The 27,158-nt window shown below is 38.2% G+C and overlaps 1 protein-coding gene across 1 annotated transcript in view; it reads left to right on the top strand.

Annotated features, from left to right (window-relative positions):
• The window catches only part of CFAP95 (cilia and flagella associated protein 95), a 92,372-nt gene that overhangs the window by 53,699 nt on the left and 11,515 nt on the right, over window positions 1-27,158 (top strand). The window contains exon 5 of the mRNA XM_022573541.2: window positions 17,415-17,472. Coding sequence (XP_022429249.1) covers window positions 17,415-17,472 — 58 coding nt within the window. The remainder of the gene's footprint in view (window positions 1-17,414; window positions 17,473-27,158) is intronic.

Raw genomic sequence — 27,158 nt, forward strand, 5'->3', positions numbered from 1 at the left:
AAACTCCCAATCCATCCCTCCTCCTTGGCAAACCACAAATCTGTTCTCTATGTCTGTGAGTCTGTTTCTGTTGTAGATAAGTTCATTTTTGTCATATTTTAGATTCCGCATATAAGTGATATCATATAGTATTTGTCTTTCTCTTTCTGATTTACTTCACTTAGTATGATAATCTCTGTGTCCATCCATGTTGCTGCAAATGGTGTTATTTCTTTCATTTTTATGGCTAATATTCCATTGTATATAGATACCACATCTTTTTTATCCATTCATCTGTCGATGGATATTTAGGTTGTCTCCATGTCTTGGCTATTATGAATAGTGCTGCTATGAACATATGGGTGCATGTATCTTTTTGTTGATTCCCCTTCTTATTTGTTGTAGGACCTTTTATTTCTGTGTGTCCAGCTTTCTTCTTTTGGATAACATTCTCTCTCCCATTCAGTGCAGTCCAGTTAGTCTGTATGATAAATGGGCTGATTCTGTTCTCCACTCCCACCTCCCCACAAACCCAAATGTTGGGCGTATGACCCAGGCCAGGCCAATCAGAAAGCACTCTAGGATAGTAATCAGAGTTTTCAGCAAGGTGCCCTCTAGTGCTCCAGGTGACAAGTTACAGAGGGCATCTTGCTGCTGCTAGTGGAGCATCTATCTGTAAATGAAGCTAAGCAGAGGTGTGGAAAAAGAGTTCCGATTATATTCTTTTTATGTGAGCTGGTATTTCCCCTTTTTTTTCTCATCATCAAGCTTGAATAACTTATAACTTGAGTAATACTAATAATAGCAAATACTTATATGGTGTTTATTATGTGCCAGGCACCATTATAAGAGTTTTACATGTGCTGACTTATTTACTCCCTATAAAAACTCTGTGAGTTGGTTCCATCATCATCTACATTCTATGGAGGGGGGAAAAAAGGTACAGAGAAGTCAAGTAACATGTTCAAACTCTCACAGCTGGTAAGTAATAATGAGCCAGGATTTTAACTGAGACAGTCATACCTCAAAGTTCATGGTCTTAGCTACTCTACTAAGCTGCTTCTCTGAATGATAGATCAACTAAGACTCTGAATATCACTTTCCTTTGTAAACCCAGAGCTGATAATTGCTACATTTAGCCTTGAGCACCAAACTCTTGAAGGAAGTACTGGTGAAAGTGTGGTCACTTGTCTCCCGAGGTGGCCGCCAACAGTTCCTTCCCTCTCTGTACATGCATGCTACAGCTCCGTTGAAGAGGCAGAGGTTATTCTGAGCTGGCCTTATGACTGGCTTTGATGTTATGATCTGCTACCTTATGAAGGTAGCAGAACTGACGTCCTCAGACTTCTGAGTGCAGACCTTAAAGGGACTGGTAGTTGTTGCTTTCTGATTCTTGGACTCTAGCTAACATGCTATAAGTAACCCAAGCCACATGGTGGAGAACTAAGACACTGTATTTGACAGCTCCAACTGAGCTCCCAGACAACAGACAAAACCAGCTGCCAGCCATGTGAGTGAACTATCTTGGATATTACAGTCTAGTCAAATACCTGGATGACTGTAGCTCTAACTGACATCACATGGAGCAGAAAAACCACCCAGCTGAGCCCATCATCTTACATAATAATCAGAGATAATAACATGGTTGTTATTTTAAGTCAGGAACATTTAAGCCACAGCAATAGGTAATTAAAACAAACTTCATGTCTCTAACTACCATGATTACATGGCTACTTCTACCGTTATTTGTCCTATTGGTATAGTTTTGTCATTGCTAATCCATCAGGCATGCAAGCAGTTCAAACTTTTGAAACTGATGAGCTAATAAAACAAATGAGAGGTAAAGGTTTTCAAAATGTCAATGTCGTGTAATTTATATTTAATCCCATTTCCTTTTATCCCATGCCCATTAATGATGAGCCTCTATTACTAGTATTACTCTTTATAATATTGGAAGTTTATGTGATTGTCATAAATTTATCATTATTTATAATTACTTAAAATAAGTCTTCAGTGGGTCCCAGTGGATAGTACTATGTTATGCATCTTTGAGCCACAGAGGTGGTTTCACAGGAATAAGAACTTTCCAGAATTACAGAAATCTTTGCTGCTATCCATATTTAATTTGGTCCCATATTTGCTACTTACATAGTTAAATTATTACCCTAACATGTAAGAACAATATATTGTTTTCAAATGGCTTCCAAAAGTTATTAGGCCTGAAGAAATTATATTTGTGCCACATATCTGAGTTTATTCTTTCAACATAAACATTTAATGAGTGCCTATTATGTATTAGGAGTATAGAGACAAAAGACACCCCCATTCCTGAAGTAGCTCATTATCTCATATATGAAACAGAAAATTAACCAGTCAATACTCATGTATTAGTAAGGAATATACTTGACTGAAAGTAACAGAAAACCTAACTAGTAGCAACTTGAATAATTAAGGAATTTGGTCATCTAGCATGAAGTATAAGAGAGTTCAAGACTGATGTGGCACCTAAACAATGTCATCAAGGATACAGGGTCTTTTTGTCTTTCTTCTCTACCAGCTTTGCTAGGTAGCTTTCATCCCCATACTCTCAAGATGGTTACTATGTCTCCCAACAGCAATCTGTTCTAGAAAGGAAGATGTGGGAAAACAAAGAGATAAAGGAAACCCTCTTCAGGATCTTCATTTTACATCTATTGGATAGATTGTGAGATGGCCACCCTTGGCTGGCCACCCTTGGCTACAAGAGTCTTCTAATTAGAGAAAGACAGAGAAGGGAGGTTGGAATAGGGGTCGAATAAGCCAACTTATACCCTACAACATGCTAGGGTAAACATAGTGATACCTGAGTTGAATCATGAAATAGGAGTTGGAGTTAGCCAGACCAACAGGAGAGAAGGGCACCCTGGGCAGAGGATATAGGCCATACAAAGGCAGGGAGGAGTGGGACCTATGATGGGCATACCTGGTTCACAGAGTACATGTTTGCACTGATGACAGCTAAAGGTGGAGAGAGATGCTGGGGACAAAGCAAGCAGGGCCTGAAAGCTATGATAAGTAATTTGGACTTTATCTTGCAGGCAGGAGTGAAAGGTTTTCAAGTGTGGTGTAGGAATGATCAGATTTGTGTTCATAAAGCAGACAACAGATTGGTAGGCACCTGAGACTACAGTCAGAAGACTGTTGAACTAATCAAGGCAAGACATAATAAGGTCCTGAGCTTTAGTGATGGTGGTGTGGAGGGAAAAAAGGGTTCAGATTTTAGATGTATTAAAAGAGAGAAATAGACATTTACTGGATGATTGGTTAGTTATGAGGGTAAAGAAGAGTCGAGGTAGAATACCAGGCTTCTGGCTTAGGCAACTGGGGGTTAATGGGGCCATTCATTGAGGCAGTGAAGATGGGAGGAAGAGCAAATGTCAGATAGCAAGTGGATATTTGAGACTGGAGCATAAGAGAGGTCACTGACCCAGACCCAGCTGCTAATATAAATATCTTAACTAGTTCCTCTGCCTCCAGTCTTGTCCGTTTCAAACCGTTCTCCATCCAGCAGCTTGAATAATCCAATTAAAATGCAAAGTAAATCATGTTCTTCTACTGTTTACTTAATATCATTGCAGTATTGTTTTTTTCTTCTAATACCTTATTTCATTTAATTCTCATTCTTTGAAATGGAGGCTGCACCTATCTCCATTACAAAGGGGTTCAGAGACGTAAAGTAACTTTCCAAAAGTTCCTTACCTAGTAAGCACCAGAGCTGGGCTTTAAATTCATGTCTAGTCTGTCTGACTGCAGAGGCTGTGTTGCTCTTAACCACTATAGTACGCTGTCTTTCATGCTTAAGCGGATAGAGTGCTCCATATCCTTCAAAGTACTTTCACATGCATTGTCCACTATCCCTTTCCTCCTAACATTCATTACAAGGTCATTTGGGTAAGTATTTTATTAATTGTATAGATGAGTAAATCAAAGCACAGAGGTAATAAAGGACTCCAACTCCTCATTAATTAATCCATCCCTTCTATAAATATATATAGATTGGATACTAATAAGGGAAATTAAGATGCACAGCATTTAAATTACTTGCTCAAGGCCCCATGACCACTTGGTTGTAAAGCAGAGACTAGAATCTCTGGGTTCAGAGCTCTGTGTTCTTGATGGGAGGGGAATACTGCTTCTAAACTGCTAGGGAACTAAGTCAGGGCTTGGCTTGGATCAAGAGTAAAAGCAGATTCAAATTATCCTCCACTTCATCTTTCCTCCCCACCTCTTTCCCACTGGCTTCTTAAAGGGTGGTTTCTGAAAAATAGTCCTGGCATTCAGCAGTTGTGGAAGAACTGTCAGATTTGGTCTTCGTGGCTTCCTCAGTAAATAGAAGGAGGAAATGACAGGGATATCCATTTTAGCTCAATATGAGATTTTTTTTTTTTAAAATGATGGTTGCTTGTCGAGAATGAGACAGAATTTCCCAGAGTGGCTGTAAGATCCCCCTTCCCTAGTACCACACAGAGTCAAGTAGAATTCGTGGCCCTCTGTGGCTGTACTCATTCTAAATAATGGATGCTGCTTCTACCGCTGCCAGTGATCGGATTAATTCCAAATTAATTCTCTGCTTCTTTGAGTTACTAACTTAGATGCAGATTTTTAGGTGGGACCATCTGATTTGTTGAATAGATGTCACATGCCATTATTCTGGCTGCTGGGAAGGTGGGTAAGAAAATATCTGCCCCTTCTCTTGACAAAACAGAAAAGAATCAGTTAACCTTTAAAGTTCTTCCAGATTTAAGAAACCGTGATTCCAGGGTACATCATCTTGTCCTAGATTTTGGTACATCATCTTGTCATAGAATCACACGTTACCACTGGTGTTATTGCAGCTCTAGGTATTTTAAATAATACCATGGCTTTAATGATAACTTCAATATCAGACTCCTTTTCCTTTCTCATCTTACAAAACACCTTTAGTTGTTCTTTACCTTACAACTGTTAAAGGTTGAAGAGGGCATATGTGGCAAACTGTGGGTGGTGCTGGGTGAAAGCCAGCTGGCGAACTTCCAAGCATCCTTTCATGGTGGCATTATCTTGGTGAATTTACCAGCATCTGGTCTTTAGTTTTACATTTCCAGAAAGACAATTTTATCCGTGCTTCAGAATTTATCTGACTCATGGAAACTGACTTGTGCTCATTAAACTCACAAGAAAAGCCAGAATTCTAATTAGTTAATTTATAATGAGAAATAAAATCTTCAAGCACACTAGTCATGTCAACCTAATAAAAGCATTCTCTCTCAATAAAAAAAAAACTGTATAGAAAGCCAAACTGTAATCAAATGGTTGCCAGTTTGCTTGGAATCAGAGTGAAGGGAGTTAGTTATATGATTACAATGATCAATGGCCTCAGACTTTGACTGCCTGATTGTAATAAGACTCTTTTGGTAGTAAGTGAGAGAAGGCACAATTAAAATTATCTTGGACCAAAAAGGGAGTTAATTAAAAACAGTATTGGAATACCTCATGGAACTCTGGGAAGGTCCATTGAAGAGCTGGGCTTCAGAGACTGCTGGAATCAGGATTAGAAAATGTCCAGGATTCTCTTCCTGTTGGCTTCATTTGCTCCCTCTGAGTGTAGGGACATTACATCCCATGGTTCTCATCACAGGAGAGTGACTGACCCTTTCCCATTGGTGTCTATTAAGAAATCCCATGGGAGATCTCTGACTGACATGGGCTGGAGGCTGACATTTGGACCTATCAGCTATGGATAGTGATGGAGTGGTAGAGGAGGGCCACATGGCATAGACTTGCTCCTGTGGCTCCAGACATGAATTAAACTCACTGTTGGCTGCCATAAGCTGGATTGGAGCCCTGACATTGATATACTCCAGCTCCCTTCCTATAACCAGAGAGGTCTATTTATGAGCCAGAGCACCTCTTCCCCAGGATATGCCTAGAACCAATGCCTCTCTTATCTTTCTCCCCTTTTGCTCTCCTGAGTTTCTCTGAAGGCCATTTCTCTTCTAATGGACTTGATCTTTCCTTCCTTATATTATTTATTTGGCTACAACTTTAAGCTGATATCTAAGAGGAAGATCCATGTTGGTTTTTCATATTTTTATTCTCAAAAGACAAATTTGATTAAATATATCACTTAAAGATTGTTACCCCCTTCTTCAAATTTATAAAAAAAGGAAGGGGGAATCACAAAGAGTTTATAAGTAACTGTAACTGACTGAAATTCATCATTCAGTGCTGTAAAAGTTTCCATTTGGTCAAGCTACATTGCCTTTTCAAAAAGATAATTGAATAATCTTCTGCCTCTATTTACTTTGAATTCTCATGTGGTAAATCGATATCTCTTTATATTTTATTTTTATTGCTTTATTCATTTAGTAAATATTTTTCAGTGCTACCTTGTATCAGACTCTGCTGGGAGGTGAAAATAAAGAGAGGGAGAAGAGCCTGAACATGGGGAATGGGTTTCTGCCTGTGAGAAACGCCTGATGAGTGAGTTGAGAGATGCCAGATGCTGGCTTGCAAGGTCAGCCTGCCTAAAGCAAACTCTGATATTTGCCTGATAATTATATCATTTGAGTCATAACTTTAGATGAGAATAAAGCAGGGAAACAAGTTCGTTGTCATCTATTCACACTTAAACATTTTAAGATGGAATATTTCCATATAAAATACTGTCAAACACCCATCTACTCATTATCCAGTTATAATGTAACTTAATATTTTTACCAAATTTGCTTCATAATTTTTTTGAGAAATGATTTATCTAGCCATCCATATATCCACCCTATTGATGAACATTAATTTCCAAAATTTCACTATTACAAATAAGGCTTCATTGAGTGTCTGTATACTTGTCTCCTTGAGTATATATGCAAGGGTTTCTTTATACTCAGAAATAGAATTGCTGAGTATTACGATATGTGCACCTTCAATTTTGAAAAATATTGCCACCAGTAGTGTATGAATATGTTTATTGTTTCATATCCTTATCAACATTGTAGAAAATTTTTCCTTTTTAACAGTCTAATGGATATAAAATGGTACATCATTGTTGTTTTACTTTGCATTTCACTAATTACTGAATTTAAGACTGAATTTTAAGCCTGAATTTATTTTCAAATAATAATTAGCCGTTCTAATTTCTTCTACTGTGAATTGGCTAGTTATTTAAAAAATCCATTTTTATGGGATTTTGTCTTTTATTGATTTATAATAATTTTTTATTCTCGGTACTAATCTTGTTTTGGTTAATTTTGTAATACCTTCTTCTAGTCTATACCTTCTCTTGTAACTCTGTTTATACTGTCTTTTTAGCAATAGGACTTTTAAATTATAATTTAATCAAGACCTATATATAAAATGTCAGACAGTAAACCTTTTAGAAATTATATATGTATATACATATACATACACATATGTAACATACATTGAGTCATCCATCATAAATAAAGGCATTATTTTATGTCCTTTAAAAATTTTAATAAATTTTCTCCACAAATGTCAATCTTACATTAGTTGTATTCCTATTGGAAGCTTAGAGATTTTATTGCAATTATAACTGGAATTTTACCACTTTAATTACACTTTCTAATTTCTTGTTGCTGGTGTATTGCTATGATATTTTTGTATATTGATCTTGTATCCAACAACCTTCCTGGAACTTGCCTCCTTTTATGATTTGTAGATTCTCATGGGTATTCTAACATACAACCTTATCATCTGTTGGAAAATGAAAATATTGTTCTTCCATTGCAGTTTTCTTCTTTTCTTCTTTTTCTTATTTTACGGTATTTGCTAGAATCTCTAGTACATCATTGAATAGAAATGCTGATGGACTTCTGTGACTATTTGGGAAAATGTTTCTGGGGAGGATTTTCATCAGCTTAGTTTTGATTTTCATTTACTGTTTTCTTCTCATAGTAATGTTGCCCTTTGCTGTTTAAGTATGTTGAATTTTCTTGGACTAGTAGCAATCAGGTAATTGTACAGAGGGGGAATGAGAAGGTTGGACAGTTTCCTCAATATCTTGGTTCAAGAGTGCCCTCTTCTGTTGAATCAGTGAAGTGAACTTTATTTCATTAATGGCATCTTTTTTGGAAGAGTGGTGGTTCTAGGACCCTTAATTTCTGGGCTTGATTTCTTATTTTTCTTTACGTTGTTAGTCCCCAGAGCAGTGCCTTCCCAAGACTGCTGTTATAGTCTTGCATACTTTCCAAGTCTTTTTCTTGGAAAGTCAATGTTCAAATCCTCTAGTCTTAGACTTGTTCTCAGTATTTTCCCATTAGGGAAGGATGTCGTCTTTTTTTTTTCCCCCATGTTATTTTATTTATTTATTAACATCTTTATTGGAGTATAATTACTTTACAACGGTGTGTTAGTTTCTGCTTTACAACAAAGTGAATCAGCTATACGTATACATATATCCCCATATCTTCTCCCTCTTGTGTCTCCCACCCACCCTACCTATCCCACCCCTCTAGGTGGTCACAAAGCACCGAGCTAATCTCCCTATGCTATTCGACTGCTTCCCACTAGCTACCTATTTTACGTTTGGTAGTATATATAAGTCCATGCCACTCTCTTACTTTCTCCCAGCTTACTCTTCCCCTTCCCTGTGTCCTCAAGTCCATTCTCAACATCTGCGTCTTTATTCCTGTCCTGCCCCTAGGTTCTTCAGAACTATGTGTTTTTTGTTTTTTGGGTTTTTTTACATTACATATATATATATGTTAGCATACAGTATTTGTTTTTCTCTTTCTGACTTACTTCACTCTGTATGACAGACTCTAGGTCCATCAACCTCACTACAAATAACTCAATTTTGTTTCTTTTTATGGCTGAGTAATATTCCATTGTATATATGTGCCACATCTTCTTTATCCATTCATCTGTCGATGGAAACTTAGGTTGCTTCCATGTCCTGGCTGTTGTAAATAGAGCTGCAATGAACATTGTGGTACATGACTCTTTTTGAATTATGGTTTTCTCAGGGTATATGCCCAGTAGTGGGATTGCTGTGTCGTATGGTAGTTCCATTTTTAGTTTTTAAGGAACCTCCATACTGTTCTCCATAGTGGCTGTATCAATTTACATCCCCACCAACAGTGCAAGAGCATTCCCTTTTCTCCACACCCTCTCCAGCATTTATTGTTTGTAGATTTTTTGATGATGGCCATTCTGACTGGTGTGAGGTGATACCTCATTGTGGTTTTGATTTGCAGTTCTCTAATAATTAGTGATGTTGAGCATCTTTTCATGTGCCTCATGGCCATCTGTATGCCTTCCTTAGAGAAATGTCTATTTAGGTCTTCCACCCATTTTTGGATTGGGTTGTTTGTTTTTTTGATATTGAGATGCATGAGCTGCTTGTAAATTTTGGAGATTAATCCTTTGTCAGTTGCTTTGTTTGCAAATATTTTCTCCCATTCTGAGGGTTGTCTTTTCACCTTGTTTATGGTTTCCTTTGCTGTGCAAAAGCTTTTAAGTTTCACTAGGTCCCATTTGTTTATTTTTGTTTTTATTTCCATTTCTCTAGGAGGTGGGTCAATAGGATCTTGCTGTGATTTATGTCATAGAGTGTTCTGCCTATGTTTTCCTCTAACAGTTTTGTAGTGTCTGGCCTTACATTTAGGTCTTTAATCCATTTTGAGTTTATTTTTGTGTATGGTGTTAGGGAGTGTTCTAATTTCATTCTTTTACATGTAGCTGTCCAGTTTTCTCAGCACCACTTATTGAAGCGGCCGTCTTTTCTCCACTGTATGTTCTTGCCTCCTTTATCAAAAATAAGGTGACATATATGCATGGGTTTATCTCTGGGATTTCTATTCTGTTCCATTGATGTATATTTCTGTTTCTGTGCCAGTACCATACTATCTTGATTATTGTAGCTTTGTAGTATAGTCAGAAGTCCAGGAGACTGATTCCTCCAGCTCCGTTTTTCTTTCTCAAGGTTGCTTTGGCGGGCTGCCCTGGTGGTGCAGTGGTTGAGAGTCCGCCTGCCAATGCAGGGGACACGGGTTCATGCCCCAGTCCAGGAAGATCCCACATGCTGCGGAGTGGCTGGGCCCGTGAGTCATGGCTGCTGAGCCTGCGCGTCCGGAGCCTGTGCTCCGTGACAGGAGAGGCCACAACAGTGAGAGGCCCGCGTACTGCAAAAAAAAAAAAAAAAAAAAAAAAAAGATTGCTTTGGCTATTTAGGATCTTTTGTTTCTCCATACAAATTGTGAAATATTTTGTTCTAGTTCTGTGAAAAATGCCATTGGTAGTTTGATAGGGATTGCATTGAGCCTGTAGATTGCTTTGGGTAGTAGAATCATTTTCACAATGTTGATTCTTCCAATCCAAGAACATGGTATATCTCTCCATATGTTTGTATTATCTTTAATTTCTTTCATCAGTGTCTTACAGTTTTCTGCATACAGGTCTTTTATCTCCTTAGGTAGTTTTATTCCTAGGTATTTTATTCTTTTTGTTGCAATTGTAAATGGGAGTGTTTCCTTAATTTCTCTTTCAGATTTTTCATCATTAGTGTATAGGAATGCCACAGATTTCTGTGCATTAATTTTGTATCCTGCTACTTTACGAAATTCACTGATTAGCTCTAGTAGTTTTCTGGTAGCATCTTTAGGATTCTCTATGTATAGTATCATGTCATCTGCAAACAGTGACAGTTTTACTTCTTCTGTTCCAATTTGGATTCCTTTTATTTCTTTTTCTTTTCTGATTGCTTTGGCTAACACTTGCAAAACTATGTTGAATAATAGGGGTGAGAGTGGGCAACTTTGTCTCATTCCCGATCTTAGTGGAAATGGTTTCAGTTTTTCACCATTGAGAACGATGTTGGCTGTCGGTATGTCATATAGGGCCTCTCTTACATTGAGGTAAGTTCCCTCTATGCCTACTTTCTGGAGAGTTTTTAACATAAATGGGTGTTGAATTTTGTCAAAAGCTTTTTCTGCATCTATTGAGATGATCATATGGTCTTTCTCCTTCAGTTTGTTAATATAGTGTATCACATTGTTTGAGTTGCATATATTGAAGAATACTTGCATTCCTGGGATAAACCCCACTTGATCATGATGTATGATCCTTTTAATGTGCTGTTGGATTCTGTTTGCTAGTATTTTGTTGAGGATTTTTGCATCTGTGTTCATCAGTGATATTGGCCTGTAGTTTTCTTTTTTTGTGATATCTTTGTCTGGTTTTGGTATCAGGGAAATGGTGGCCTTGTAGAATGAGTTTGGGAGTGTTCCTCCCTCTGCTATATTTTGGAAGAGTTTGAGAAGGATAGGTTTTAGTTCTTCTCTAAATGTTTGATAGAATTCGCCAGTGAATCCATCTGGTCCTGGGCTTTTGTTTTCAATCACAGTTTCAATTTCAGTGCTTGTGATTGGTCTGTTCATGTTTTCTGTTTCTTCCTGGTTCAGTCTCTGGAGGTTGTGCTTTTCTAAGAATTTGTCCATTTCTTCCAGGTTTTCCATTTTATTGGCATAGAGTTGCTTGTAGTAATCTCTCATGATCCTTTGTATTTCTGCAGTGTCAGTTGTTGCTTCTCCTATTTCATTTCTAATTCTATTGATTTGAGTGTTCTCCCATTTTTTCTTGATGAGTCTGGCTAGTGGTTTATCAATTTTGTTTATCTTCTCAAAGAACTAGCTTTTAGTGTTATTGATCTTTGCTATTGTTTCCTTCATTTCTTTTTCATTTATTTCTGATCTGATCTTTATGATTTCTTTCCTTCTGCCAACTTTGGGGTTTTTTTGTTCTTCTTTCTCTACTTGCTTTAGGTGTAAGGTTAGGTTGTTTATTTGAGATGTTTCTTGTTTCTTGAGGTAGGATTGTATTGCTATAAACTTCCCTGTTAGAACTGCTTTTGCTGCATCCCATAGGTTTTGGGCTGTTGTGTTTTCACTGTCGTTTGTTTCTAGGTATTTTTTGATTTCCTCTTTGATTTCTTCAGTGATCTCTTGGTTATTTATTAGCGTATTGTTTAGCGTCCATGTGTTTGTATTTTTTACAGTATTTTTTTCCTGTAATTGATATCTAGTCTCATAGCGTTATGGTTGGAAAAGACACTTGATACGATTTCAATTTTCTTAAATTTACCAAGGCTTGATTTGTGACACAAGATATGATCTATCCTGGAGAATGTTCCATGAGCACTTGAGAAGAAAGTTTATTCTGTTGTTTTTGGATGGAATGTCCTGTATATATCAATTAAGTCCATCTTGCTTAATGTATCATTTAAAGCTTGTGTTTCCTTATTTATTTTCATTTTGGATGATCTGTCCATTGGTGAAAGTGGGGTGTTAAATCCCCTACTATGATTGTGTTACTGTCGATTTCCCCTTTTATGGCTGTTAGCATTTGCCTTAAGTATTGAGGTGCTCCTATGTTGGGTGCATAAGTATTTACAATTGTTATATCTTCTTCTTGGATTGATCCCTTGATCATTATGTAGTGTCCTTCTTTGTCTCTTGTAATAGTCTTTATTTTAAAGTCTATTTTGTCTCATATGAGAATTGCTACTCCAACTTTCTTTTGATTTCCATTTGCACGGAATATCTTTTTCCATCCCTTCACTTTCAGTCTGTTTGTGTCCCTAGGTCTGAAGTGGGTCTCTTGTAGACAGCATATATATGGGTCTTGTTTTTGTATCCATTCTGCCAGTCTGTGTCTTTTGGTCGGAGCATTTAATCTATTTACATTTAAAATATTTATCGATATGTGTGTTCCTATTACCATTTTTTAAATTGTTTTGGGTTTGTTATTGTAGGTCTTTTCCTTCTCTTGTGTTTCCTGCCTAGAGAAGTTCCTTTAGCATTTGTTGTAAAGCTGGTATGGTGGTGCTGAATTCTCTCAGCTTTTGCTTGTCTGTAAAGGTTTTAATTTCTCCGTTGAATCTGAATGAGATCTTTGCTGAATAGAGTGATCTTGGTTGTAGGTTTTTCTCTTTCATCACTTTAAATATGTCCTGCCACTCCCTTCTGGCTTGCAGAGTTTCTGCTGAATGATCAGCTCTTAACCTTATGGGGATTCCTTTGTATGTTATTTGTTGCTTTTCCCTTGGTGCTTTTAATATTTTTTGTTAGTATTTAATTTTTGATAGTTTGATTAATATGTGTCTTGGCATGTTTCTCCTTGGATTTATCCTGTATGGGACTCTCTGTGCTTCCCAGACTTGATTGACTATTTCCTGTCCCATATTAGGGACGTTTTCAACTATAATCTCTTCAGATATTTTCTCAGTCCCTTTCTTTTTCTCCTCTTCTTCTGGGACCCCTATAATTCGAATGTTGGTGTGTTTAATGTTGTCCCAGAGGTCTCTGAGACTGTCCTCAATTCTTTTCATTCTTTTTTCTTTATTCTGCTCTGCAGTAGTTATTTCTGCTATTTTATCTTCCAGGTCACTTACCCGTTCTTCTGCCTCAGTTATTCTGGTATTGATTCCTTCTAGGGAACTTTTAATTTCATTTATTGTGTTGTTCATCATTGTTTGTTTCCTCTTTAGTTCTTAGGTCCTTGTTAAACGTTTCTTTTATTTTCTCCATTCTATTTCCAAGATTTGGGATCATCTTTACTATCATTACTCTGAATTCTTTTTCAGGTTGACTGCCTATTTCCTCTTCATTTGTTTGGTCTGGTGGGTTTTTACCTTGCTCCTTCATCTGCTGTGTATTTCTCTGTCTTCTCATTTTGCTTAACTTACTGTGTTTGGGGTCTCCTTTCTTCAGGCTGTAGGTTCATAGTTCCCATTGTTTTTGATGTCTGCCCCCCGTGGGTAAGGTTGCTTCAGTGGGTTTTGTAGGCCTCCTGGTGGAGGGGACTAGTGCCTGTGTTCTGGTGGCTGAGGCAGAATCTTGTCTTTCTGGTGGGCAGGACCACATCTGGTGTTGTGTTTTGGGGTATCTGTGAACTTGTGATTTTAGGCAGCCTCTCTGCTAATGGGTGGTGTTGTGTTCCTGTCTTGCTAGTTGTTTGTCATAGGGTGTCCAGCACTGTAGCTTACTGGTCATTGAATGGAGCTGGGTCTTAGCATTGAGATGGAGAGCTCTGAGAGAACTTTCGCTGTTTGATATTATGCGGGGCCAGGAGGTCTCTGGTGGACCAATGTCCTGAACTTGGCTCTCACACCTCAGAGGCTCAGGCCTGACACTCGGCTGGAGCACCAAGACCCCGTCAGCCACATGGCTCAGAAGAAAAGGGAGGGAAAAAAAAGAAAGAATAAAATAAAATAAAATAAAGTTATTAAATTAAAAAATAAAAGAAATTATTAAAACTTAAAAAAATTAAAAAGTAATAAAGAAAAAGAAAGAAAGAGAGAGCAACCAAACCAAAAAACAAATCCACCAATAATAACAAGTGTTAAAAACTATACTAAAAAAAAAAAAAAAAAAAAACCCGGATAGACAGAACTCTAGGACAAATAGTAAAAGCAAAGCTATACAGACAAAATCACACAAAGAAGCATACACATACACACTCACAAAAGGAGAAAAAGGAAAAATATATATGTATATAAAAAGAAGGAAGAAAGCAACAGAATCAATAAACAAATCTACCAATGATAGGAAGCTCTAAATACTAAACTAAGATAAACATAAAACCAGAAACAACTTAGATGCAGAAAGCAAACCCCAAGTCTACAGTTGCTCCCAAAGTCCACCACCTCAATTTTGGGATGATTTGTTGTCTATGCAGCTATTCCAGAGGTGCAGGGTACATCAATCTGATTGTGGAGATTTAATCCACTGTTCCTGAGGCTGCTGGGAGAAATTTCCCTTTCTCTTCTTTGTTCGCATAGCCCCCGGGGTTCAGCTTTGGATTTGGCCTCGCCTCTGCGTGTAGGTCACCTGAGGGCGTCTGTTCTTCGCTCAGACAGGACGGGGTTAAAGAAGCAGCTGATTCGGGGACTCTGGCTCACTCAGGCCAGGGGGAAGGAGGGGTACGGAATGTGGGGCGAGCCTGCGGCGGCAGAGGGCCAGCGTGACGTTGCACCAGCCTGAGGTTCACCGTGTGTTCTCCCAGGGAAGTTGCCCCTGGATCATGGGACCCTGGCAGTGGCGGGCTGCACAGGCTTCCGGGAGGGGAGGTGTGGATTGTGACCTGTGCTCGCACACAGGCTTCTTAGTGGCAACAGCAGCCTTAGCGTCTCATGCCCATCTCTGAGGTCCGCGCTGATAGCCGCGGCTCGCGCTTGTCTCTGGAGCTCGTTTAGGCGGTGCTCTGAATCCCCTCTCCTCACACACCCCGAAACAATGGTCTCTTGCCTCTTAGGCAGTTCCAGAGTTTCTCCCGGACTCCCTCCCGGCTAGCTGTGACGGACTAGCCCCCTTCAGGCTGTGTTCACGCCGACAACCCCAGTCCTGTCCCTGGGGTCTGACCTCCGAAGCCCGAGCCTCAGCTCCCAGCCCCCGCCCACCCCAGCGGGTGAGCAGACAATCCTCTCGGGCTGGTGAGTGCTGGTCGGCACCGATCCTCTGTGCGGGAGTCTCTCCGCTTTGCCCTCTGCATCCCTATTGCTGCGCTCTCCTCCATGGCTCTGAAGCTTCCCTCCCACCACCCCCGTCTCTGCCAGTGAAGGGGCTTCCTTGTGTGTTGAAGCTTTTCCTCCTTCACAGCTCCCTCTCAGAGGTGCAGGTCCCGTCCCTATTCTTTGTCTCTGTTTTTTCTTTTTTCTTTTGCCCTACCCAGGAACATGGGGAGTTTCTTGCCTTTTGGGAAGTCTGAGGTCTTCTGCCAGCGTTCAGTAGGTGCTCTGTAGGAGCTGTTCCACGTGTAGATGTATTTTTGATATATTTGTGGGGAGGAAGGTGATCTCCATGTCTTACTCCTCCACCTTCTTGGAACTCTCCCCCTGTAATAACTGTTAATAAAGTATAATCTATAAAAATACTGAATCACTATGCTGTACCTGAAACTAATATAATATTATAAATCAACTATACTTGAAAAGCAAAAACCAAACCAAAAAAAAAAGCATAGAGTTGGGCTGTATAATACAACTTGATGTTCAATTTAAGTTCGAGAAAATACTTTCACTGATGGGTTTAGTCCCTTTACTTTCATTGTGATTGGCAAGATATTTAATTTTTTATGATTTTAATTTGTTCTTCTGATTTTTCTCTTTTATTCTCCTCTTCTGCTTTTTATTAGATTGTTATTTAAAAATAATATCCTATTTGCTGGTTTGAACGTTACACTTCTAATTTTTATTCTTTTAATTGCCAATACTCAGACTTTTAGAATCACCTAGAGTACTTGTTAGAACATAGATTGCTGGGCCCACCCCCAGAGTTTCTAATTCAGATCTGGGTTAGCCTCCAAGTATTTGCGTTTCTTACAAGTCCCCAGATAATGCTAATGCTGCCCTTCTGGAAATCACACCTTGAAAGACCGGCAGGAATTGGTGCTTACCAGCAGGTAAATATTAGCACCTGTACCCAATAACCATTCCTAGTTGACTTCCTAATTATTTTTGAATTCTTTTACTTGTTGAGTTCTCTACTTTCCCACCAGGCCAGCCATGCGTTAAAATGTTTAAATTTCATTGTACCCGATATTTTTAGGAGTGCAGTTCTCAGAGAAGTTTCTTTGACCATCTAATCCCATAATATTGCCAGGAACAGAAGCAGGACTGTAATTTCTCATAGGAGAATAATTTTTTCCCCCATTCTGAATGCTGAACAGAGAGAAACTTTCTTGCAAGTTTCTGGTCTGATGGCTGGAGTTTCTTTGGTCTCTTTGATATGAGGTACAGCCTTTACAGACTCCTGGCTGTAAGTAGCAGTTTAGCTCTGTGCCTTCTGTGAACCCAAGGCCATGTCTCCTGCCCTTGATAGGCAGTTCAAACTCCAGCTTTGAGTCTTGGGACATCAGCTTATGGCCTCCCGTTCTAATGAATATACTCTTCATTACTAGCACTGCGTGGTTTCCCTTGGCTGTGTTTGTAGACTTGGGGGAGGAGGATGTATTTCATTCACCCGTTCTATGTGTGTCATGGGGTGGAGTTTGGGGAAGCTATGTAATCTCAGTCCAACTGGTTGTCTTCTATTATTTTTCAGTTGTCATCTAGCAGAGAACACGGGGCATAGGGTCAAAAAGGTTTGAGAAGCAGAAAGTGAGTGGAAAAGAGAACCCTTTGTCTGGAATGCACGTGAGCTTAGGGACTTGGAGTTGGTAGCATATCATTAGTACTGGAGAATAGTAGGTGGCGCTGAATTGGAAGTAGTTGAAGGAAGGCACCTTGCTGGTGTTAGTTAACACTATAAATGAGGCCTGGGAATTTTAAAAGTTTTAAATTTTTACAAGGGCCAATCTTCCTTGAAATGTTTTTATTGTGTATAAAACACATGCTACTAAAATTTTTAAATATTTTTCTTTTGGAGTCATTCTTTTCTTAAATACTGACTTACCCTTCTTAGGTGTGCATTGACAACATATGCTGAAGAATATGCTCCACCGTATGAATATCAGCCACTTGTGAGTATAAGAGGGCTGAAAAGCCATATTCTAAATATTTATGTACTTAATATGATTCTTTACATGTAGTGTAAATAGTCATGCTTGAGGAGAAAGGACAAATTGCTGAGATTTATGATGTTTTATATTTATTCAGAGATATTAGCTATATGTGGGAGTTACTTAAATGGAATATTTTGTGGTTATGATTTACTTTGGGAATAAGTTTATAGATTTCAGGGAGAAAATATTGCAGTGTCCAAAATATATTACTTTCTTCCTCATCTTATTTTATTGTCCCCCTCCCTAAATTCAATTTATCTGGAATAAGAACCTACCTTTCTATTCATTTGTATTGTATTAGCATATGAAAATAAGTGGTTTAATTTAGCTCTGGGAAATATGTATGTTGATAAAATATGTCCAGCTTACAACTTCAATAAACTTGTACTTAAAAATTATACAACAATTATACAAAAGCAAAACAAGGCTGCTTCCTATTAGTCTTTTTTAGGAAGTCTTAACTGGTGCAATAGATAAGAGACTTAACTATTGAAAAAGAGGAGAAAAAAATCTTTATTTTCAGATAGTATGATTATCTTCTCAGGAGAACCAAGATGTTAAAATAAGTAACTAGAATGAATAAGACCAGTTAGTAAGCTGATTACTAAATAAATAAATGTATCAAATGTATCAAAGACAATATCTTTCCTTCATATTAGCAATAACTGCTTAGTAGGCTATAAAAGAAAAAACATGCAAACTACTATAACAACACAAATTTTAGATACTTTTATGAAGAAAATTCTAGATCAAATAAAGATTAATCATGAATATGTGGTAGATCGTCTCCAAAGATGGTGGACAGGCCACTTCCGCAGCAAGAGGTAAATGTTCCTCCACCTTTTGAATTTAGGCTGTCACATGACAGATTTGATCAATAGAACGTGGCAAAAGGAATCCTATGCCAAATCTAGGCTATCTTTAATAAGACTGCTTCCAACTCTTGGAGCCCTGAGCCACCATGTAAGAAATCTAGGCTACTCTGCTGGAGGGAGAGGCCATGAGAAGGAACACTGATGAGCTTGACTTATGAGCGACAAAGCCATCTTGGACATCCACCCTAATAAGCTTGGACTGCAGCTCCAGCTGCCATCTGACTGCAAACCATGAGAGATTCCAAGAAGATAATAATAAATTGTAACTGAAGGCATTAAGGTTTTTTTGTTGTTTTTTTTTTTGTTTTTTTTTAAATAAATATACACCGGGCTTCCCTGGTGGTTCAGTGGTTGGGAGTCCGCCTGCCGAAGCAGGGGACACGGGTTCGTGCCCCGGTCCGGGAAGATCCCGCATGCCACGGAGCGGCTGGGCCCGTGAGCCATGGCCGCTGAGCCTGCGCGTCCGGAGCCTGTGCTCCACAACGGGAGAGGCCACAACAGTGAGAGGCCTGCGTACCGCAAAAAAAAAATAAATAAATAAAAAAAATAAAAATAAAAATAAATAAATATACACCAAAGGTAACTAAGACAGAAATCTCAAATACAAGGGAATAACTACCATTTGAGGGGACTGGAAAACTAAATTATAAGTTAAATTTATAAATTTAATATAATTACATTAAAAATTCCAATGGATTTTGTTTTCTATCAGAACTCTAAGATTCTGAAAATTATTTGAAAGTATAAACAGATGAGAGTAATCACAAGTTTTTTGAAACAGTGGCATAACCAATTTAGGGAAGTAAACTGTTCATGATACTACTTTCGTTATGTTTAATCTTACTTATTTCTTCTCATTAAAAAATAGCATTCAAGCCATAAGAAAAGCAAATATGATGGCTTATGGATTAATATGCTTAATACATAAAGCACTCAAACCTATTGGCCGGAAAAATGTTAAAACCCTAGGGAAATGAGCAAAGGTCATATAAAGACAATTCACAAAGTAGGAAATTATTATTATTAACTAGCTGATAAATACAGGGAAAATCCCAATCTACAAATAATAGAATATATGAATTAAAGCAATAAATTTTTTTTGCTAATAAAATTGGCAATATTTTTTAAAATAATAATACTCAACTGAGTAAAGGTGGGATGAGATGGGTACTTTTTTCTATTGCCAGGAATATTGTAAATTATTTTAATCTTTCTGTAAAGGAATTTGGCGATATGAATTGAGATACTATTTGATCTAATAATTCTCCTAAGGATTTCCCCAAAGAAAAATAATTCATACCAGGGATAAAATTTATATCCAAAGATACTCATCATTGAATTATGTATTACAGCAAAACTTGGAAATTACCTAATGTTTTAGTATTAGGTGTAGTGCTCTAGGGATTCAGAATGAGCCTCCCCAAAATTTGTCACTCCTGCATGAGGATTTTTTTGAGTTAAAGACATGAGACCCTGTGTGTTCAAGATAACCTACTGTTCCTCCCTTAACTACCTAGAAGAATTTAAACTGGGAATTTTTCCCAGAAAAAAAAAAAGTTATTACAGAGATAAATTTGAGCTAAGTAGCCCCATCTGTATGGTAGGGCAAATGTCTAATTGCCAAACATCTGCTTTTCTTATTGTCTTGTGAAACCTCCTTTTCTTGGAAGCTCCAGGCCCCTATCCCATTCCTTAGCTCAGGATGACGTGTATACCTTATTTTACCTTTCTGTCTTTGAACCTCTTATGTATGTAGGGACTCTGACCTTCTCATGTATGTGGGGTTCCTGTATGTATGAAATTAAATTAGACTTTTTCCTGTTAATCTGTCTCATGTCAGTTTAATTCTTAGACCAGTCAGAAGAACCTAGAACTGTAAAGGAAAGTTTTTTTCTTCTCTGACAGTACTAATTAAATAGGTTATAATCACATGATGAGACATTTTATAGCCTTTAGAAAGTCCATGGATAGTTCTTACTGTCTTGATAAATCTTCTTATTTAAGGTCAAGAAAAACATTAAGATACAAAATTGTATGTGTATTTTATCCAAACTATGTAAAAGTATAGAGGAAAAAAGCCTGAAGAAACTGTCAAAATGCTAGTAAAGTTGACTAGTGAATGGTGAAATTCTAAGTGATTTTCTTCATCTTTATACTTTTCAGCATTTTCTAATGTAGTAAGCATGGTGGTTTATAATCAGAAAACCCACAAGGAAACAAATATATTATTTTAAAATGCAATTCAGGCTCATTTCCTTATATACATGGGATTTGGCTCCATCTCCAAACAAAAGGAAGTTGTAAGACACGTAATTAAAAACTCACAAAATTCAAAGGACTGGTTTCCCCAAGAGCATAAATATAAAGCATGTGCGATGTGTTCTCAGGGTGCATGAATCTTTAGCTATTGTGTTGTATATTTGTGCTTTATTTTTTTCAGCATTATTTCTAGTATTTCTCATGTTGCTTGTTTCCACATTAACAGCACAGCATGCAGCATGCACTGGCAGTTGTTTGGCTTTATTTAGAGTTTTGTTCATTCACTTCTAAGTTCTTTATCAAAGGAATTGATTTTGAGGCATGTTTTTAGCCCTGCTTCTAGCACCCCATTAATGAATGCTTGCATTACATTGTTATAGAATACAAAAAATATTTTAAATTGTAATGACAATGAATGGTTAAGTAACAGCAGAAGAGTGACTGAACTCTGACTTAGAAGTTACTGTGCACATAAACAAATGTATGATTCATAAAATACTGACAAAATAAGGAGAATATTTTTTACTTGCTAGAGACTTCACCATGTGGCCTTAGCATAAACATAGCTCACCATTCACTCAGGCTACCACCTTTGCAATTATGCAATTCCTGAAGAAATCTTAAAATATTCGTATTATTTTAAATTTTGTGCATGAATTGAGACTTTATAAATTTTTATATTATGGTCTCTTACATTTGCTTAATTCATAATTGCATAAAGTGGGATAGCATCATAAGAAGTCTTAAGGAGAATGCAAATTATCTCCCCATAGCTCTAGATGTGAATGAATAAATACAGAATATTAGGAAGCTATGAAATCATTTCCAAGGAGAGAAATGAAAGAGAATTGCAAGCTACTTCTTCAGAACTCCACCTCTTAAAGCTGGGTACAGTAAGTCACCTACATACAAACAAGTTCTGTTCCAAGAGCGTGTTCATGGTCCAATTTGTTAAGTCCAACAAAGTTAGCCTAGGTACCCAACTAACATAATTGCCTATATAGTACTGTACCGTAATAGGTTTATAATACTTTTCACACAAATAATACATAAAAAACAAATGCAAAAAATAAAGAAAACATTTAAAATCTTACAGTACAGTACCCTGAAAAGTACAGTAGTACAGTACAACAGCCGGCATACAGGGGCTGGCATCGAGTGAACTGGCAAGAAGAGTTACTGACTGGAGGAGGGAGAGGAGGTGGGAGATGGTGGAGGTAGGAGATGGTAGAGCTGGAGGATAGTCAGCAATAGGAGACGGAGGGCAAGCTGCAGTTTCACTCATGCCTGACATTGATGGCACAGGTTCTGGCTCCTTGCTGGATTCAATTCTATCTTCCCTCTTGAAAGACGATCCAGTGATGTCTGGGTAGTAGCTCTTTTTTTCTCATCATAGATGACACGGTAGCACTGGATTGCATTCTGAATGGCTGCTGCAAACTTCATGTACTGTTCTATGTTCGAGTCCTGTACCTCAAAAACTAACAGTGACTCCTCAAATAAAGAAAATCCCCTTGCCACTTCCTGTGTCGTGAATCTCTTCAGTTCTTCAGTTACTTCTTCTTCCTCTTGTCTCTCTTCGTCCTTTCTCTGGGCCTCCAATTTCATCAGGTAGGTCTTCATTAGTAAGCTCCTCGTGTTGCACAGCAACAGTGGTGGACAGTAAAGCACACAAAAGCACAACCACTTGTAGAGGAGGCACACACGTGACAATGTACAACAGGCACGTGAACTAATTTACATGAATGGACATGCAAACACACGTTCATATCTTTGAAAGTTTGCAACTTGCAGGTTCGTATGTAGGGGACTTACTGAACTTATTATGACTCACCCAATTTCAATGAAAGATACCTTCTCTTAAAAGCTTCCCTATCATTCTCCCAAAGAACCAAAATAAAGGAAAAGTTACAGAGAAGTTACATCAGAAGATTGGTCTAAAGCTGGCTATTTGTAGGGTATGTGAGCCTTTGAGACAAAGGACAAGTGAGCTGAGGGTAATGGTAAGGAAACTAAGGATTATTAAGGAAAATAATTAGTTCAGGCACAGACTAGCAAACTCAGGAAGTTGAAGCGTCCAGGGAATTAAAAAAAGAACAAGCACAACAGTAGTGAAGGAGTGAGAGAGCTAGAAGAATTAGAAGTAGTGAGCAAAGGGAATGTCCTGGAATTTTTTGATATTTCAGATGTAGAACAATTTTGGGGAATGACAGATCCCAAGATGTGGTCATGGGAATGAGTTTCTATAATGGAATCCAAGCCATTGACTTGAGAAGGTGAAAAAATTGTAAGCCAGAGTGTTGGCTAGATTCTAAATATGGGTGTTGGAAGTCAACCTACGATATATCAGGATAGAAAGGTAGGGCCAAAGATTGATTCAAGTGACCAGTCCCTCAGTGGGAGCATTTTGGAGGTACATGGCTCCTCTCAGCCCTGCAGCTGCCATTTGAGTACATCTGATTGATCATTTTGTGTGAAGTACCATTTTGTTTTCCTAAATATAGCTGCCTATTGAAGTATCTTTCCAGACGTATAAGTAGCTTTAAAGCAAAAAGTGTTGCATATCCTAGTTGTTTCAGAGATAAAAAGCTGAGGAAGTTTTTAATAGAATTATGTTTTAAAGCTGGCATGCATTCCAAATTGATTACAAGGGATCCAAGCAGTGTTTCATAGTAGGTAAGAAAAGAGGCTGTATCTGTTTAAAATATTACCAACAGTGGTAGGATTGGCCTATCCTGTCACTGGCGTTCTATGCCCTGGTACAGATATAGCATTGTTAAAATATTGATATTTCTGTGCTATTTGGAAATTTACTGTGGCCTTGAGTTTCTTCCATTGAAAGAAAAAAAAATTAATACATTTTACAACTGCATTGCTATAAAGACAAATATAATCCATGTTGGATTATATTCATTTTTTTGGATTTAAAGGCTTATTAAAGAGATATATTTATTTTTATTTTATTATTATTATTTCTTTTTGCGGTACACGGGCCTCTCACTGCTGTGGCCTCTCCCGTTGCGGAGCACAGGCTCCGGACGCGCAGGCTCAGTGGACATGGCTCACGGGCCCAGCCGCTCCATGGCATGTGGGATCTTCCTGGACCGGGACACGAACCCACGTCCCCTGCATCGACAGGCGGACTCTCAACCACTGCGCCACCAGGGAAGCCCAAGAGATATATTTCTTAGGCTGTACCTCTCGTTGGCATTTTGTAAAGATTACCTATCCTTTTTCCTTTTATACTGTTTTGTCTTCTTGCCTATTTATGACTATTTGTGACTATATTATGGTATTTTATGGCCATGTTATGTGACCACGTTATTGTTAAGCCTCCTGAAATTATTACCAATATACTAATGAGTATTATTACACAAAACTAAATCGTACAGTACTCATTTTGTTCTGAGAAGTACTTTTGGACTTTTGTACCCTATTTTAAGCAAAATTTTCTGTATAATAGCTGCCATTGTTTACTGCCCTAAGATGTTTATGGATATTAAATTACTGACATCATTTCCTGGCTTCAGTATGAGTTTCTATCACTTAATAGAGTTGGTTTTTCAAAATGGCATTTGCATTTTTTATTATGGTAAAATATACATAATATAAAGTTTACCATTTTTACCCTTTTTTAGTGTACAATTTAGTGGCACCAAGTACATTCACATTATTGTTATATTCATTTTGAAAATTCTGATTTATAAAAAATGAAAACATTTTTGTGGGCCCTTTAAAATACTATGGGCCATAGGCACTGGGCTTTCTGTGCCTCATGGCTGAGTGGGCCCAGCCTGGACCTTCTGGTAGTTTAACACCTGCCTGACCAGGGGTATCCAGAACTTGCCTAATCTGACTGCCTGGTGCGTACTGATTTATAAATACTTTGAGTATCATCCCAGACCAAGTTACACCTTGGCTAGGAGTCAGGTGAGCATCATCAAAAGCCTTTTATTGGGCTTCCCTGGTGGCACAGTGGTTGAAAGTCCGCCTGCCGATGTAGGGGACACGGGTTCGTGCCCCGGTCCGGGAAGATCCCACATGCCGTGGAGAGACTGGGCCCATGAACCATGGCCACTGAGTCTGCGCGTCCGGAGCCTGTGCTCCGCAACGGGAGAGGCCACAACAGTGAGAGGCCCGCGTACTGAAAAAAAAAAAAGCCTTTTATTGTTCTTTTAGGCTCAGTCACATGAAAGAAACTCCCCAAAGGCTAGAATTGTCTTTAGTTTCCTGCTTCCTAGGAAGAGATGTCTAACAGTGGCTTTAAAAAGAAGATAAGGGAAAGAGTGATTTGCTGAAAACCACCAACAGCTGGGTCAGAAAGTTAATCTAGAACAGGTTGGTGGTTCTATAGGAAGTATCACCTGTCAACTAAATTAGCTTTCATTCCCACTTCTTTTTAAGGCCCTCTCTTTGTATCTTTGCTCCATTCTGTGTCCCCATGATCTTCCATAATGTCATTCCAGTATAGGCAGTCTTTTTCCTTTTTTCTTGTTCTTTTGTTGTTTTTGTTGTTCTGTTTAAAAAACATAATAGCACGAAAAGTTGTGCGATGTAATTCTGGCCACAGGGAATAATCATGTGTAAGCCTTGTAGTCTAGATTAAAGTGTGGTTTTGCCAAACTTTTATTCAGAAAATTAAGGCTGAACTTTAATTAGGTAATGTTTCAGAGTTAATGATGTGTCTTCATGACTTTTATTTTACTACTACTTTGCTTTGTACTGCATCTTAATATATCTACTATTTAATTTTCTCTTTTTTGTCCTGTTAAGGTTCTGAATCACTATCTATTAACAAAAGAATCATGGCCATTTGCTGATTATGCTTGTTTATCTTATTATGTGCTATTGACTGAAATGAAATTAGAATTTTAGATTCTTCTGCAAAAGAGGTGCTGGTGGGGGAGTGGAATTGGAGAAGAGGGAAGGGGGTCACATGATTGTACATAGTATTTTTTGATTAATGTCAAGGTGTTCCAAAATGCTGCTGCTAGTTAACCAGAGAAACAGCCCTCTATTACTTGGGTTCAGAAGGAGATGGTGGCCTTCCTCCGCCTAAATTCATGCCTCCACCTAAATTCCTCCACCTAAATTCAATGTGTATTGCACATATGTGTGCTGACCTTATATGTATACATATAGGCATGATTTTGTAGTTTATAGGCAAACAATTCTGAATCTGAGTCTCATGGCATTCTGCCAGCACTAAGGGACTGCATTTCCTAGGCCCCAGCTTCAACTTTAGGATCTGCTGGCCGCTGCTCATATAGCTCCACAGGGCTTCCCCAGAGACAGATAGATACATAGATAAGATAGAGAGATAGATAAAATAGGTAGATAGTCTATCATATCTCTCTATGCTCTCTTTCTCTCTTTCTGTCTGTCTCCTATTGGTTCTGATTCTCTGGAGAACTCTCACTGATATAGACAGAAAGATCTTTATGAGTTCTCTGGCTCTCAAATTCTGTGATTTGATTTGATTTGATTCTCATTGATCCTTTCTCATCCTAATAGTTATTTATGACCAAATACTTTTTGAATAAGTACCTTGGCAGATGTTTAATTCAAGTCTACTTGAAAATTAAAAAATAAATATTTTAACTCCTGCTCACCTCATGTATCACCAACAGCTGAGAAATTTGGCGTTTTGATTCTCAGGAAACTCAGATCCCCAAGTATTTTTTAGCATGTGTCCTTTTAGTGGAAAGGACCCTGTTTCCTTTGATAGTATACCTTCATCTTATGTTGCTTTCTGAAGTTAAGTAACCATGACCTCCTTTTGTTTCTGAGTCAAGTCATAAAAGCTCAGTTCTACTTCAGGGAACTTGGGATTCTGGGAGATTTTATTTTCCTCCTTTTGATTATCTTTAAATTTCTATAGTGAGCATATTTGACTTTTGTAAAGAAGAAAGAAAAAGAATTGAAAAATCAAGAACCCTGGGCCTCAAATTTATATCTAACCACACCACTATAAATATAAAACAGTGGCAAGTGTCCTCATAGACTGTAGACTGAGGAATAAGAAAGGTGATGTTTATTTTTTATATTAAAATGATAGGAACAATAAAAATTTGTGCATAAGAAAGAAAAACGTGTCAATAACTAAGGTTTAATAGTGTATTGCTTAGTTTTTGATGCTGGCCATTACTAAAGTTTGAATGATATTAGTCTTTAAAAGTCAGCTTAGGGGCTTCACTGGTGGCACAGTGGTTAAGAATCCGCCTGCCAATGCAGGAGACATGGGTTCGAGCCCTGGCCTGGGCAGATCCCACATGCCACGGAGCAACTAAGCCTGTGCGCTGCAACTACTGAGTCTGTGCTCTAGAGCCCGCGTGCCACAACGAGTGAGCCCGCACACCACAACTACTGAAGCCCGCACGCCGTGCTCTGCAATAAGAGAAGCCACTGCAATGAGAAGCCCGTGCACTGCAGTGAAGACCCAACGCAGCCAAAAATAAATAAATTTATATAAAGAAAAAGAACCAGGGTTCCTCGGAGACCCACTTAACC

Source organism: Delphinapterus leucas, chromosome 6 (assembly GCF_059928025.1).
Source record: "Delphinapterus leucas isolate spDelLeu-1000000601 "Yukka" chromosome 6, BTC_Dleu_Yukka2, whole genome shotgun sequence".
Lineage (NCBI taxonomy): Eukaryota > Metazoa > Chordata > Mammalia > Artiodactyla > Monodontidae > Delphinapterus > Delphinapterus leucas.